Here is a 13,947-nt window from a genome sequence, read left to right as displayed (position 1 = left end):
TTCCATAGAATGTTGGCTCAATTAAGAAACATCAGGGAGATAAATTCAACCCGGTGGTAAGTAACTTCAATTTCTTTTAGTAGAAAGTTTTCAGCAGCCAGTTACAGTGACACACGCCTCTAATCTCAGCACTTTTGGGAGGTCAGTGCAGGAGTTTGAGACCAGCCTGGGCAACATGGCGAAACCCCCATCTCTGTAGAAATTACAAAAATTAGCTGGGTGTGGTGGCTGGTGGCATGGTAGTACCCTTGGGAGGCTGAGGTGGGAGGATCGCTTGAGCCTGGGAGATCGAGGCTGCAGTGAGCCAAGATCACACCACTGCACTCCAGTCTGGGTGACAGAGTGTGACCCTGTTGCCAAAAAGAAAAAAAAGCTTATTATTCTGGGTCGACACTTTCTTCTCCATTGTGATTAGAAGATTCTTATATCTACAGTATTACTTCTGATTTATAAAGTGGCTCTTCCTTATGACATACCTGAAATTCTAATTAGCAGTTCCCATGTTGATCAATTCAGTTCCGATCAGGCTAGGCTTTCTTCCTTTTGGATTACTTCCTTGTGTTACTCTGTAAAGGAGAATCAGTCTCTGGGTACTGTTACTCATTTACTTCTCTTTCATAGGTTACTTTCCTCCTCTGCCCTCAAGAATTAAGGTTTTCAACCTTTCTTATCAGTCAGCAGTTCTTAGTCTATACCACTTGCACTTGCAGGCCTATCTAGATTTGGCGCTCATTTTTATATTGGCACCAGGCCCACTGAATTTGATCTGAGGTCTAAATTGCTCTCTTTGTAGTCTCTATTCACAGAAAGTTTTCCTTTGAGACGTAAGCTCTATTTAGCTTCCTAGACCCCAACATCTAATCCTCCTTTTCTGAGTTAGTTCTCCTTTCAGAGAAGTTCTACAATTTCTGTTTGTCTGTCTGCAACATGATTAGCTCTACAGAAAAAAACTTGGAAATTGTTGTATCTCCATTAACAATTACTTGACCCTATAAATTGCCTTATACCTCAAGTGCCCTACATCTTTATATGTTATCTTTATATATTTGGACCCAGTATGGTCCAGTGGCCATTAAGCATTTAAACGTGTGACTAATAAACTGAATTTTAAATTTTATTTGATTTAGCTTTTAATAATAAGTTTAAATAGCCACATGTGTCTAGTGGCTACCATACTGGACCTAGCAGATAGAATTCTTTCCCATTCTTAAGTGTCCTCCTAACTCAGTATCAGTTGTATTAAAATGTTTAGAACAAGAAATTTTGTATTCATTTTTGGAATTTTTTAAATGATCTCAAGTACATAGGTAAAAATCTAAATTCTCTTCTGGCAATTAAAATCTTCTTATTAGATGAACTGTTTATTCTTATTGATAAAATATGCCTTAATATAAACAGATTGTTACTAAGTAGTAAACTTTTATGGATATTTATTTGTTGACAAAGATTTTAGATGGAAACATTTAATGTTTGACATCTTAGTTTCTTTTTTTAAATTCTGAAGGAGGAGTATGTAGCGAAGATTTACTGATACTTGGGAGCTTGCAGTGAGCTGAGATCCGGCTACTGCACTCCAGCCTGGGCGACAGAGTGAGACTCCGTCTCAAAAAAAAAAAAAAAAAGAACCTTCTTTCAAGTATGTATTATTATGGTATGGAAGAGCACAGACTCAATTTTTTCATGGAAAAATGCAGATAACAGTACATATCTTAGAAAGTTGTAGTGACGATGAAATGAGAGTCTGCATATAGTTTATTTAAAGAACTTAGCACAGTGCCTGGTATGGAGTGATTGAGTAAGTAGGCTGGGCGCGGTGGCTCACGCTTATAATCCCAGCACTTTGGGAGGCCAAGACGGGCGGATCACGAGGTCAGGAGATTGAGACTATCCTGGCTAACGCGGTGAAACCCCGTCTACTAAAAATACAAAAAAATTAGCCGGGCGTGGTGGCAGGCTCCTGTAATCCCAGCTACTCAGGAGGCTGAGGCAGGAGAATGACGTGAACTCGGGAGGCGGAGCTTGTAGTGAGCCGAGATCCGGCCACTGCACTCCAGCCTGGGCGACAAAGCGAGACTCCGTCTCAAAAAAAAAAAAAAAAAAAAAAAAAAAAGAAAGTTGTAGTGACAATGAAATGAGAGTCTGCATATAGTTTATCTAAAGAACTTAGCACAGTGCCTGGTATAGAGTGATTAAGTATAGTTAAAATTTTTTTTTTTTTTTTTTTTTTTTTTGCGGCGGAGTCTTGTGTTGCTTGCGCTGGAGTGCAGTGGCACCATCTCTGCTCACTGCAGCCTCCGCCTCCCGGGTTCAAGCAGTTATCCTGCCGCAGCCTCCCTAGCTGGGATTACAGGCATGTGCCACCACGCCCGGCTAATTTTTTTGTGTAAAGATGGGGTTTCGCCATGTTGGCCAGGCTGGTTTCAAGCTCCTGACCTCAAGTGATCCGCCTGCCTTGGTCTCCCAAAGTGTTAGGATTACACGTGTGAGCCACTGCGCCCGGCCTAGAATAGCCAATTTTTTAAAAAGATTGCAAGGGAAATACATATCTTACTCTTTGTCACTTTTAAAATACCGTATAATATGAAGTAGAAGAATTAGAAGCAGTGCCTTGCAGATCCCTGTTACAGCTTGAGGCAAAAGGAAAAATCGCTAATACCAGATCCCGTTTTTGTTTTAACATTGGACATTTTGTTTATACATGGATTCTTTTTCAGTAATCTGTATTTTTAAAACGTTATATTAAGATATTGTATTTATCTTGAATACTGAATTTTTTGATACCTCCTTATATTTTGTGCCTGAGGCCTCACTGGCCTTAACCTAGTCTTGGTCCTGGTTAGAGGTAGTCTAATACTCTAATGGAATCTTCTGACTACAGCAAGAATAGATTGTTTTACATAGAAAGAATTGATAACACTAATTATCATTTTTATTTATTTTATTTACTCCTAATATTGCTATAAAGTTGCCAGTGTATTTGTGTGGTGTTTGAATTTTTTGGTTTAATTTTATCTTAGAGTATGCCGCACAATTCAAATTTTTAAAAGTTGATTTTTAAACTTTTATTTCTTCAAGTTAATTGCTTTATTACTTGTGCAAATATAATCTTACTTTGCTAATATAATCTTAGCGTAGTTAGAATTAACCTATGTATATACATTGTGTACTTAATAAAGTTGGCCCTGAGAATGTTCACTAATTCAGAATTGGCCTTTTCCCTCAATTAATTTGAAATCTGTTATTTATTTAAGCAAGTTTTGCACCAGTGTGTAACCTTAAACACATTTCAGACATGTAAGTTCTTTAGAAAAACTATAGGGCCCATATTTAATTTAAACAAAATATACTTGGAGTAGGTGGGAATTTTCATGTGGAAACTTTGACTTTTCATGGGAAGGTTATAGGGTGATTGATCCCTGATGGCTGTTTAAGAAGACCTGAAAATATCTTTGCATTCCCACTCCCTACTCAAAACTGCACTTAATCAAGTCCTTAATGAAGACACGTAGAACTCTTAGAGTCAGAAATTAAGTAAAATTAAATAAAAAATCTTTGTCTTATTAGAGTTTTTTTTGTTGAGAACTAAGAAGCAGACTCAAAGCACAGTTTTGTTTGTTTTTTTGAGACGGAGTCTTGCTCTGTTGCCCAGGCTGGAGTGCAGTAGCATGATCTCAGCTTACTACAAGGTCCGCCTCCTGGGTTCACGCCATTCTCCTGCCTCAGCCTCCCGAGTAGCTGGGACTACAGGCGCCCACCACCTTGCCCAGCTAATTTTTTGTATTTTTAGTAGAGATGGGGTTTCACCATGTTAGCCGGGATGGTCTCGATCTTCTGAGCTGTGTTCTGCCTGCCTCAGCTTTCCCAGGTGCTGGGATTACAGGCGTGAGCCACTGCGCCCGGCCTCAAAGCACAGTTTTTGAAGAAGCATGTAAATGGCTACTTCATGGATTGTTTTGTGAAGTACTATAGAGCTTGAGTTTAATTTGAAATCCAGTAGCTATAAATGTGGGTATTAAAGCAATGTTAAATGGGTTCCATTGTGCTTGTATAGTGGCGGGAGAAGTGTTTATCTGTGACATATGAATTGCGATAAATGGGAATGATTTGTTCTGAAAAACCATTGTAATATGTATGTTTTTAATTTCTTTTTATTCGAATATTGCAGTGTCTAAAAATGACTACAAAACGAAGTTTGTTTGTGCGGTTGGTACCATGTCGCTGTCTACGAGGGGAAGAGGAGACTGTCACTACTCTTGATTATTCTCACTGCAGCTTAGAACAAGTTCCGAAAGAGATTTTTACTTTTGAAAAAACCTTGGAGGAGCTCTATTTAGATGCTAATCAGATTGAAGAGCTTCCAAAGGTATGCTAATACTTTCTTTCAAGAATTACGTTTGGTTATTTTTATACCTAGAAATATGATATTCCTAATATTGCTATAAAGTTGCCAATATGTTTGTGTGGCGTTTGAATTTTTTGGTTTAATTGTATCTTATTTTATACCTAGAAATATGATATTCCTAATATTGCTATAAAGTTGCCAATATGTGTGTGTGGTGTTTGAATTTTTTGGTTTAATTGTATCTTAGAGTATGCCGCACAATTCACATTTTTAAAAGTCGATTTTTAAACTTGTATTTCTTCAAGTTAATTGCTTTTATACTTGTGCAGATAACGTAAAATTTTGTATTTAATTTTAGTTGCATTGTAGCCATTAAGGTAAATAATGAGACTAAATAATTTCTGGAGTCAGTAGATTTGACTAGACCAATAATTGAAATTAATGCTGTCTTTTTCGACTTTTCATAAGACGTTAATGTGCATTGTTATAATTGAGGGTAATTGTCCTTTTACCATATCATAATTTTATTGTTAAATAGCTTTTTTTGAGTTCATACAGTTATTGTTTTCCTCCATTTATAATTTGTTTGAAAAGGTTTTGGAGGACTTAAATTTCTGAAGTCTAGTAACAACTAAAAGGAGAAAGTTAGTTTGTTGTCATGAAACACCTTCTCAAGTTATCACCTTGTTTTTTTTTCACCAAACTTTTTTCAGTGTACTTTTTCTTCTTAAATCCCAGTCTCTTATTATCCTATATCAATTTCTCCTCTTATTATCCTATACCAATTAAATTGCTATAATTTTGCCACCCAAACAGCAGTGTTTTTAAAACTGTGTAGAGACCCATTGGTAGCTCATAAAATCAATTTCGTATGTGTGGGTAGCATTTTGAAAAAAGAACCATAAATTTGGACTGTGAGAATTAGGAAATATAGGACAATTAAATTAGAATTTTCAAATAAACAAGGAATAATTTGTTAGTGTAAGTGTGTTCCATGTAATTGTGGGATATACTTGTGCTAAAAAATTATTTGTTTATCTGAAATTCAAATTTAATGAACATCTCATATCTACTCTTGCAGCCTTAATTATAAAAAATAGAAAATAGAGTGTGTTGTATATAGCCATTGTTTCATGAAAATATTTTAGATTTGTGTGTATATACATACTGGATGATGGTACACAACAGGTTTTTTTCTGGTGGTCAGTAAGAACATTTTGAAAGCCACTGCTATCCTAGGGGTTATCTTACAGAGAAATCTTTATATGGCTATGGATAAAAATTAAAGGTTGTTGGTCACATATTTATGAACTAGAAACCTAGGTTGTGGTAGGGTAATTCACTGTTCTTCTTTATATGTTGTTCTTCAGCAGGCAGTTTATCTTCCGTAGCCAGTTCTAGAGAATATGGCAGACCAAAATTTGTCTCCTCCTCTGATCACCACCAGTAGAGTCTTGGTTTAGGGGTTTTGTTGGAAAGGGAAAGTCTTGTTACAACAGTGAAAATAACTGAATCATTTATATCTTATCATACCTAACACTTTTACATTTTTAGAAGAATATTCTTCTTAAATAGGACTTTCATTTTGGAATAAGATTGCTTGAAAGACAAGCTCCAGAGTTGATCACATTTAATAGCCACTTATTTTTTGTACTAACTCAACAGAGAATACAGCTATATACTTACTCTCACTAAGTGCATTTTGCTTAAGGTAGAAGTATGAAGATATAAATTAATATGAATGGTTCAGTTGTATTCATATCTATAATAGCGTAACGAGAACAATGAGACATCTTTCCTGGTATTAGTATAAGTTAAAACTCATTCAGTTTTAATATGGCTGATATTATTTATATGTATAAAAGTTCATGAAATAGAGATATATATAATTGACATTCTTTCCTCCCTTTTTTCAATAGCAACTTTTTAACTGTCAGTCTTTACACAAACTGAGTTTGCCAGACAATGATTTAACAACGTTACCAGCATCCATTGCAAACCTTATTAATCTCAGGGAACTGGATGTCAGCAAGAATGGTAAGGGGTTTTTTTGCCCATAATTTTTTGCACTTGGGAACATGTTTCATTACTAAGATTTCTATTGAGTTTTCAAAAATAAGAATATAAAAATAAGTTAAATCTAATATATTAATATGAACTTCATCTAAGAAAATTTCATGTAAAGATAGTTGCCCCACTTTACAAGTTTTGCCACCTGTTTTGTATCAAATACAGTAAAATTAAATGTTATAGCCTTGGCTTAGAATTTGTTTAATATGTGTACATAAAATCTGTCATAGCTTAAAGCACGTGGAGAATAAATGTAAGGGGTTTTTTTGGTTTGTTTTTACATTTTTAATTGTGGTCATCATGTTGCAGGATAGATCTCTTGTACTTATTTCTCCTGTCAAACTGAAATTTTATATCCTTTGAACAACATATTCCAATCCTCCATCCCTGCTTCCCCATCCCCAGCCCCTGGTAACCACCATGCTACTCTGCCTCTGCCTCTGCAAGATGCCATATGTAAGTGAGCTTATGTGGTATTTTTTTTTTTTTTTCTGTTCCTGGCTTGTTTTACTTAACATAATGTCCTCCAGGTTTATCCATGTTACTGCAAATTAACAGGATTTTCTTCTTTTTAAAGGCTGAATAGTATTCCATTGTGTATATCATATTTTCTTTATTCATTCATCCATTGATGGACACTTAGGTTGATTCCCTGTCCTGGCTATTGTGAATAGGGCTGTAATGAACATAGGAGTTTAAATATTTCTTCAGCATACTGATTTCATTCACTTTGATACATATCCAGTAGTGGGATTGCTGGATCTTGTGGTAGTTCTAATATTTTGAGGACCCTCCATACTGTTTTCCATAGTGGCTATACTAATTTACATCCCCACCAACAGTGTGCAAGCATTCCCTTTTCTCAACTTCCTCATCAGCACTTATCTTTGGTCTTTTTACTCATTCTAACAAGTGTGAGGTCGTATCTCACTGTAGATTTAATCTGCATTTCCCTGGTGATTAATGATGTTGAACATTTTTCATTTACCTGTTGGTCATTTGTATGTCTTTTGTTGAAAACCATCTATTCAGGTCATTTGCTGATTTTTAAGTCAGATTACTTGTTTTCTTGTTATTGAGGTTTTTCAGTTTCTTACATATTTTAAATACTAACCCCTTCTCAGATGTATAGCTTGCAAACATTTTCTCCCACTCCATAGGCTGTTTTTTCACTCTGTTGTTTCTTTGGCTGTACAGGAGCTGTTCTGTGTGGTGTGATCCCATTTGTCTGTTTTTGCTTTTTATGCCTGTGCTTTTGGGGTGATATTAAAAAAAAATCATTGTTTAACCCATTGCCAGGCTCTAGAATGTCATGGAGCTTTTCTCCTATATTTTTTTCTAGTGGTTTTTTTTTAATACTTTCAGGTGTTACAGTTAAGTCTTTAATCCATTTTGAGTTGATTTTTTATATGGTGTAAGATAAGAGTTTAATTTCATTCTGCATGTGGATGTCCAGTTGTCCCAACACTGTCCTTTATTTATTGAAGAGACTGTCCTTTACCCATTATGTATGTGTTCTTGGCACCCTTGTCAAAAAATAATTGACAAAATACATGGATTTATTTTTGGACTGTCTATTTCATTCCATTGGTCTGTCTGTATTCATGTCATTACCATGCTGCTTTGATTATGGTTGCTTTGTAGCATATTTTGAAGTCAGGTGTGATGCCTGCAGTTTAGTTTTTTTTGTTCACTGTTGCTTTGGGTATTCAGTCTTTTGTGGCTCCATATGAATCGCAGGATTGTTTTTTTCTTTGTCTATGAAAAATGTCATTGGAATTTTGGTAGGGATTGGGTTGAATCTGTAGACCACTTTGGGTAGTATGGACATTTTAACAATATTAATTTTCAAGTCCATTGAACACAAGATTTCTTTCCATTTATTGTGCTGCTTCAATTTTTTTCATCGAATGTTCTGTAGTTTTCAGTGTGTATGTCATTTACCTATTTTGTTAAATTTATTCCTAAGTATTTTATTTTTTTGGTAGCTATTATAAATGGGATTGTTTTCTTAATAACCTTTTCATATAGTTTGTTAGTATATAAAAATGCTGCTGATTTTTGTATGTTGATTTTTGTATCCTGCAAGTTTACTGAATTCTACCAGTATTTTGGTTGGAGTCTTTAGGGTTTTCTATATATAAGGTTATGTTGTCTGCAGATAGGGACATTTCAGTTTCTCCTATTCTAATTTGGAATCCTTTTATTTCTTTCTCTGGTTAGGACTTAAGTACAACGTTGAAAAGAAGTGGCAGGAATAGGCATCCTTACCTTGTCCCAGATCTTAGAGGAAAAGCTTTTAACTTTTCGATGTTAAGTATGATGTGAGCTGTGGATTTGTCACATATGGCCTTTATTGTGTTGAGGTGCTTTCCGTCTATACCTGATTTGTTGAGAGTTTATTATGAAAGGACATTGAATTTTGTCAAATGCTTTTTCTGCATCCTTTGAGAGCTTTTTTTCCTTCATTTTGTTAATATGATATATCACATTTATATATATGTTGAAATTATTAACAAGGCCAAGTATCTTATTTACTATGTTTAGTTTGATACTAAGTATGGAAGATATATTCTAAAATGTTAAGTCCTTATTACCTCAGAAGGAGAGAAAAATCAGCCCTTGAAATTTTTAGAATGAGCGTGTGTTTCTTTTATAATTACAAAAAAGAATCACACGAGGATAAATTTTAAATGGTCTGACCAGATACAGGACTTTCACAAACACTAAATACTGTCATATAATACTTCTTAATAAGAATTGGGGAAATAAAGTTTATAAACAAGTCCCACCAAGTTAGTGCAACAGTGCCAGCAGTTTTGTAGTAATCATATTCCACAGCTTTTAGCTTTGTCCTAATGATATGAGTATCCAGAAGTAATCCTTCTCCTATAAGTTTTCCTAAATTTTAGGACTTACTATGAAGCATTTAGGGCTTATTAGAAGTCATCCTGTTTTCATAATTAACAGTTAACTTTGGCAAGCTAATTAACCAGGGGTCTGTCTGCACACACACACACACACACACACACACACACACACAAAGTTATGTTGGCTCACACTTGTAATCTCAGCGCTTTGGGAGGCTGAGGCGGGCAGATCACTTGAGGTCAGGAGTTCAAGACCAGCCTGGCCAACATGGTGAAACCCTGTCTCTACCAAAAATGCAAAAATTAGCCAGTTGTGGTGGTGTGTGCCTGTAGTCCTAGCTAGTTGGGAGACTGAGGCATGAGAATCACTTGAACCCCAGGAGGCGGAGGTTACAGTGAGCCAAGATTGTGCTACTGTACTCTAGCTTGGGCGACACAGCAAGACTCTCAAAAAAAAAAAAAAAAATATATATATATATATATATATATGTCTCCACTTATTAAATTCTATTTATTTTAGTTGCAGGTCATCAAAATGTATGTTTTATAGGATTATGATAAAATCAGGACTTCTGTTTTAAGGAATAAAATCTGTTTTAAGGATTTATTTATTATATTCATTCTAGGTTAAAGTGAAGGTTATAGCGGTTAGTGCTGTACTGACCTTCAGTTCACAATAACTAATAAGCTTTACCTTTAAAGATAGTACTGTATTTTATTTTACCTTTTGTTATTGAGCTGTTTAACTTTAGGGCTATTTGTATTTTTAATAAATTTATTGTTTAATTTTTATTTAGATTGGATTCATTCATAGTGGTGTCCTGCCTTTTATCTAGCTATCTTAAAAATTTTTGGCCAGGCCCAGTGGCTCACATCTGTAATCCCAGCACTTTGGTAGGTCAAGGTGGAAGGATCTCTTGAGCTCAGGAGTTTGAGACCAGCCTGGGCAACATAGCAAAACCTTGTTTCTACCAAAAATCATCAACTTAGCTGCGCATGGTGGCATGTGTCTGTGGTTCCGACTACTTCAGGCTGTTGTGGGAGGATTGCTTGAGCCTGGGAAGTCAAGACTGTGGTAAGCCGTAATCATGCCATGGCACTCCAGCCTGGAAAATAGAGCAAGACCCTGTCTCAAAAAAAAAAAAAAAAAAAAAAAAAAAATTGTGCTCAAATAAGAAACCTATGTAAAAGCTAAAAGAACGTGCATGGCTTCACCAGTTGTTAGCATTTTGTTACTTTTGTCTTACTTCTCTTTTTCATGTATATGAATTTAAATATGTTCAGGAAAAAGATATATGCGTATCATTGCTTATAAAAAATGTCGCCGGGCGCGGTGGCTCAAGCCTGTAATCCCAGCACTTTGGGAGGCCGAGACGGGCGGATCACGAGGTCAGGAGATCGAGACCATCCTGGCGAACACGGTGAAACCCCGTCTCTACTAAAGAAATACAAAAAACTAGCCGGGCGAGGTGGCGGGCGCCTGTAGTCCCAGCTACTCTGGAGGCTGAGGCCGGAGAATGGCGTGAACCCGGCAGGCGGAGCTTGCAGTGAGCTGAGATCCGGCCACTGCACTCCAGCCTGGGCTACAGAGCGAGACTCCGTCTCAAAAAAAAAAAAAAAAAAAAAATGTCTTTTTGGCTGTGCGCAGTGGCTCACCCCTGTAATCTCGGCATTTTGGGAGGCCAAGGTGAGCAGATCACCTGAGGTCAAAAGTTTGTGACTAGCCTGGTGAATGTGGTGAAACCCCGTCTCTACTAAAAATGCAAAAAATTAGCCAGGCGTGGTGGCAGACATCTATGATCCCAGCTACTCGGGAGTCTGAGGCAGGAGAATTGCTTGAGCTTGGGAGGCAAAGGTGGCAATGAGCCGAGATCTTGCCATTGCACTCCAGCCTGGGGGACAAGAATGAGACTCTGTCTCAATAAATAAATAAATAAATAAATAAAAACAGCAAAAGTCTTTTTGCTAAGCTTATTTAAATTTAAGTTGGAGGCATCTTGTCTTCACTCCTAAATGTTTGAATATACATCCCCTAAGAACAGGGGAATCAGAATAACCACATCATCATTATCACTCTCGAGAAATTTAACATCATATTTCCCCTGTTGTCTAATAATGCTCTTTTAAACTCTTTAGGCCCCTTCTCCATATCCCTCCTCTCAAGTTAAAGATCATGTAAAGCCTATAGTTGTTGTGTCTCTGGTGCTTTTAAATCAGGAACAGTTTGCTGATGATTTTCATGAAAGTTTCCATTTTTGAAGAGTTTAGATCAGTTGGCTTTTGATTTGTGTGACTTTTCCCCTCATTATTTTATTCAGGCTAAATGTCTGCCATTTCAGACTTTTCCTTGAGGGCAGTGTGAAATTTGTGTTTCCATCCCTAGTACTTAGTATAGTGCCTGGTGGTGCCTGATACATTCCAAAGTAAATGAACTGGATTACCATCAGATCTCTACGGATGTTGACAGATAATCCAGAGTATTATAGAATTCTAGGATTATTGTCACTTTAGTTGTCATCATGTCTACCTTTTCATCCTAAAGGAGTATCTCTACATATGTTGACAGATAAATTAATCCAGAGTATTACAGAATTCTAGAATTATTGTCACTTTAGAAGTCATCACATCTACCTTTTCATCATAAAGGAGTATCTTTCTGGTCTTTTTAAATGGGAGTTGTTAAGGTATAAGGAAAGGGACTCGATAATTTGGGTATTGATTTAAAATCTTACGCATTTGGAATTGTATGTATTGGGTAAACTTTGCTAACATTCTTTATGGTATAGAAATATTGCTTGGCTCAGTAATGAAAATACTTGCATATGTGCTTCATGAAAATGGATTAACCTCATGTTTATTACTCTAAAATGAGAATAGTGGAATTATGGCTATGTTCTAACCCTACAGCATCATTAAATTAATATCCTAGGCTTTTGTATAACTGTTTAAAGAATTACATGTCGTAGAGTTATGGCAACCTATTAGACTGCTAAACTGCTCTTTTACCTTTCTAGTTTAGCATTTTGTTGTTGCTTCTACTATACTGAAAACTTTTAAACAATTATTTCAACCTGTGAGTGTTTTTGAGGCATTGGAGATAATCTTTATGTGATCAAAAGATTTAGGATAAGTACTTAAGTGTTCTACCTCGAGGAGGAATGACATTACTTATTACTTATTGTTGCCAATAAGACTTAGTTTATTTGACTAAAAATTAAATTGGTCTGTTATTTTTATATGATTCCTCACATAGAAAGGGCCACATCTATTATTTAACTTGCAGAATCAGTTTTTTGCATTTTACTTTTTTTTTTTTTTTTTGAGACAGAGTCTCGCTCTGTTGCCTAGGCTGGAGTGCAGTGGCCGGATCTCAGCTCACTGCAAGCTCTGTCTACCGGGTTCACGCCATTCTCCTGCCTCAGCCTCCCAAGTAGCTGGTATTACAGGCATGTGCCACCACCCTTGGTGAATTTTTTTGTGTTTTTAGTAGAGATGGTGTTTCACTATGTTAGCCAGGATGGTCTCGATCTCCTGACCTTGTGATCTGCCGGTCTCAGCCTCCCAAAGTGCTGGGATTACAGGCTTGAGCCACTGTGCCCGGCCCTTACATTTTACTTGTTACTTGTATTTTCTCTCCTTTTAGTCTTGATGTCTAAGTGAAACTTCACTTCATTGTTCATAACAAGGCTAGCTGAAAGGAGACAAGAGACTATCATAGTGTCAGAAATTACCTTGCCAAGTAAAAATTCTAGTTATTTTAATTCCTTATCTTATATTCGTCGTAAGTGGTATGTTTAACCCATTTTACTTTTAGAGAGCTAATATTAATCAGCCTGTAGTATTCAACCCTAATATGTATGCTTTTGTATAGCTCTATTGTGTTGAAAAGAAAATTAATAAAGCACAAATATTAGGTTGCATATTAGCATGAATATTAGGTTGATGTGGCTGGATGTGAGAAATACAAATTTTGTTGCATTTTTGATTTGGTAATAGACTGCCTAAAAGAAAGGTTAGTACATTTAAGCAAATGTAACATTTTGAAATTATTAAAATGTAATAATACAATTTAAGCTATTACTGTTTTACTTATATTTAAGCTCTAGTGTTTTCCCCTTTAAGGTTTTTATGTCATTTCAGTCTAATATTTAAGTTTATCATAATATGCTAGGTACAGTTTTCAGATTCATTAGCTGTTGTGCACTGTTTGGAAGGAGGCAGGAAACTTGTGGCATACTTTGTTATTCATCCTATCATCAAACTGTATTTCTTTAAAAGCACTTGCTTTTAGGATTTTGACTTTCAGGCTGTCATAGTTTCTGATTTTTTTTTTTTTTTTTTTTTTTTTGAGACAGAATCTCGCTCTGTCGCACAGGCTGGAGTGCAGTGGTGCAATCTTGGCTCACTGCAAGCCCCGCCTCCCAGGTTCACGCCATTCTCCTGCTTCAGCCTCCCCAGTAGCTGGGACTTACAGATGCCCACCACCATGTGCGGCTAATTTTTTGTATTTTTATTAGAGACAAGGTTTCACTGTGTTAGAATGGTCTCGATCTCCTGACCTCGTGATCCGCCCACCTCAGCCTCCCAAAGTGCTGGGATTACAGGCGTGAGCCACCACGCCCGACCAGTTTCTGATTTTTTATGTAGTTCTTATCAGTGTTTTTC

General features: G+C 36.3%; 1 protein-coding gene across 9 annotated transcripts in view; it reads left to right on the top strand.

Moving 5' to 3' along the window:
- Window positions 1–13,947, top strand: part of ERBIN (erbb2 interacting protein) — a 150,026-nt gene that overhangs the window by 59,306 nt on the left and 76,773 nt on the right. For 8 of the 9 annotated variants that reach the window (XM_050793716.1, XM_050793719.1, XM_050793713.1 and 5 more), the window contains exons 2-4: window positions 9–56; window positions 4,166–4,363; window positions 6,262–6,379. In XM_050793716.1, the coding sequence (XP_050649673.1) occupies window positions 4,175–4,363; window positions 6,262–6,379 (307 nt within the window). In that variant the 5' untranslated portion in view covers window positions 9–56; window positions 4,166–4,174. The remainder of the gene's footprint in view (window positions 1–8; window positions 57–4,165; window positions 4,364–6,261; window positions 6,380–13,947) is intronic. The other variant, XM_050793715.1, reaches the window with a different exon arrangement.

Source organism: Macaca thibetana, chromosome 6 (genome assembly GCF_024542745.1).
Source record: "Macaca thibetana thibetana isolate TM-01 chromosome 6, ASM2454274v1, whole genome shotgun sequence".
In the NCBI taxonomy this organism is placed as follows: Eukaryota; Metazoa; Chordata; class Mammalia; order Primates; family Cercopithecidae; genus Macaca; species Macaca thibetana.
Note: the sequence above shows the minus strand (reverse complement) of the source record. Positions and strands in the feature narration are given on the sequence as shown.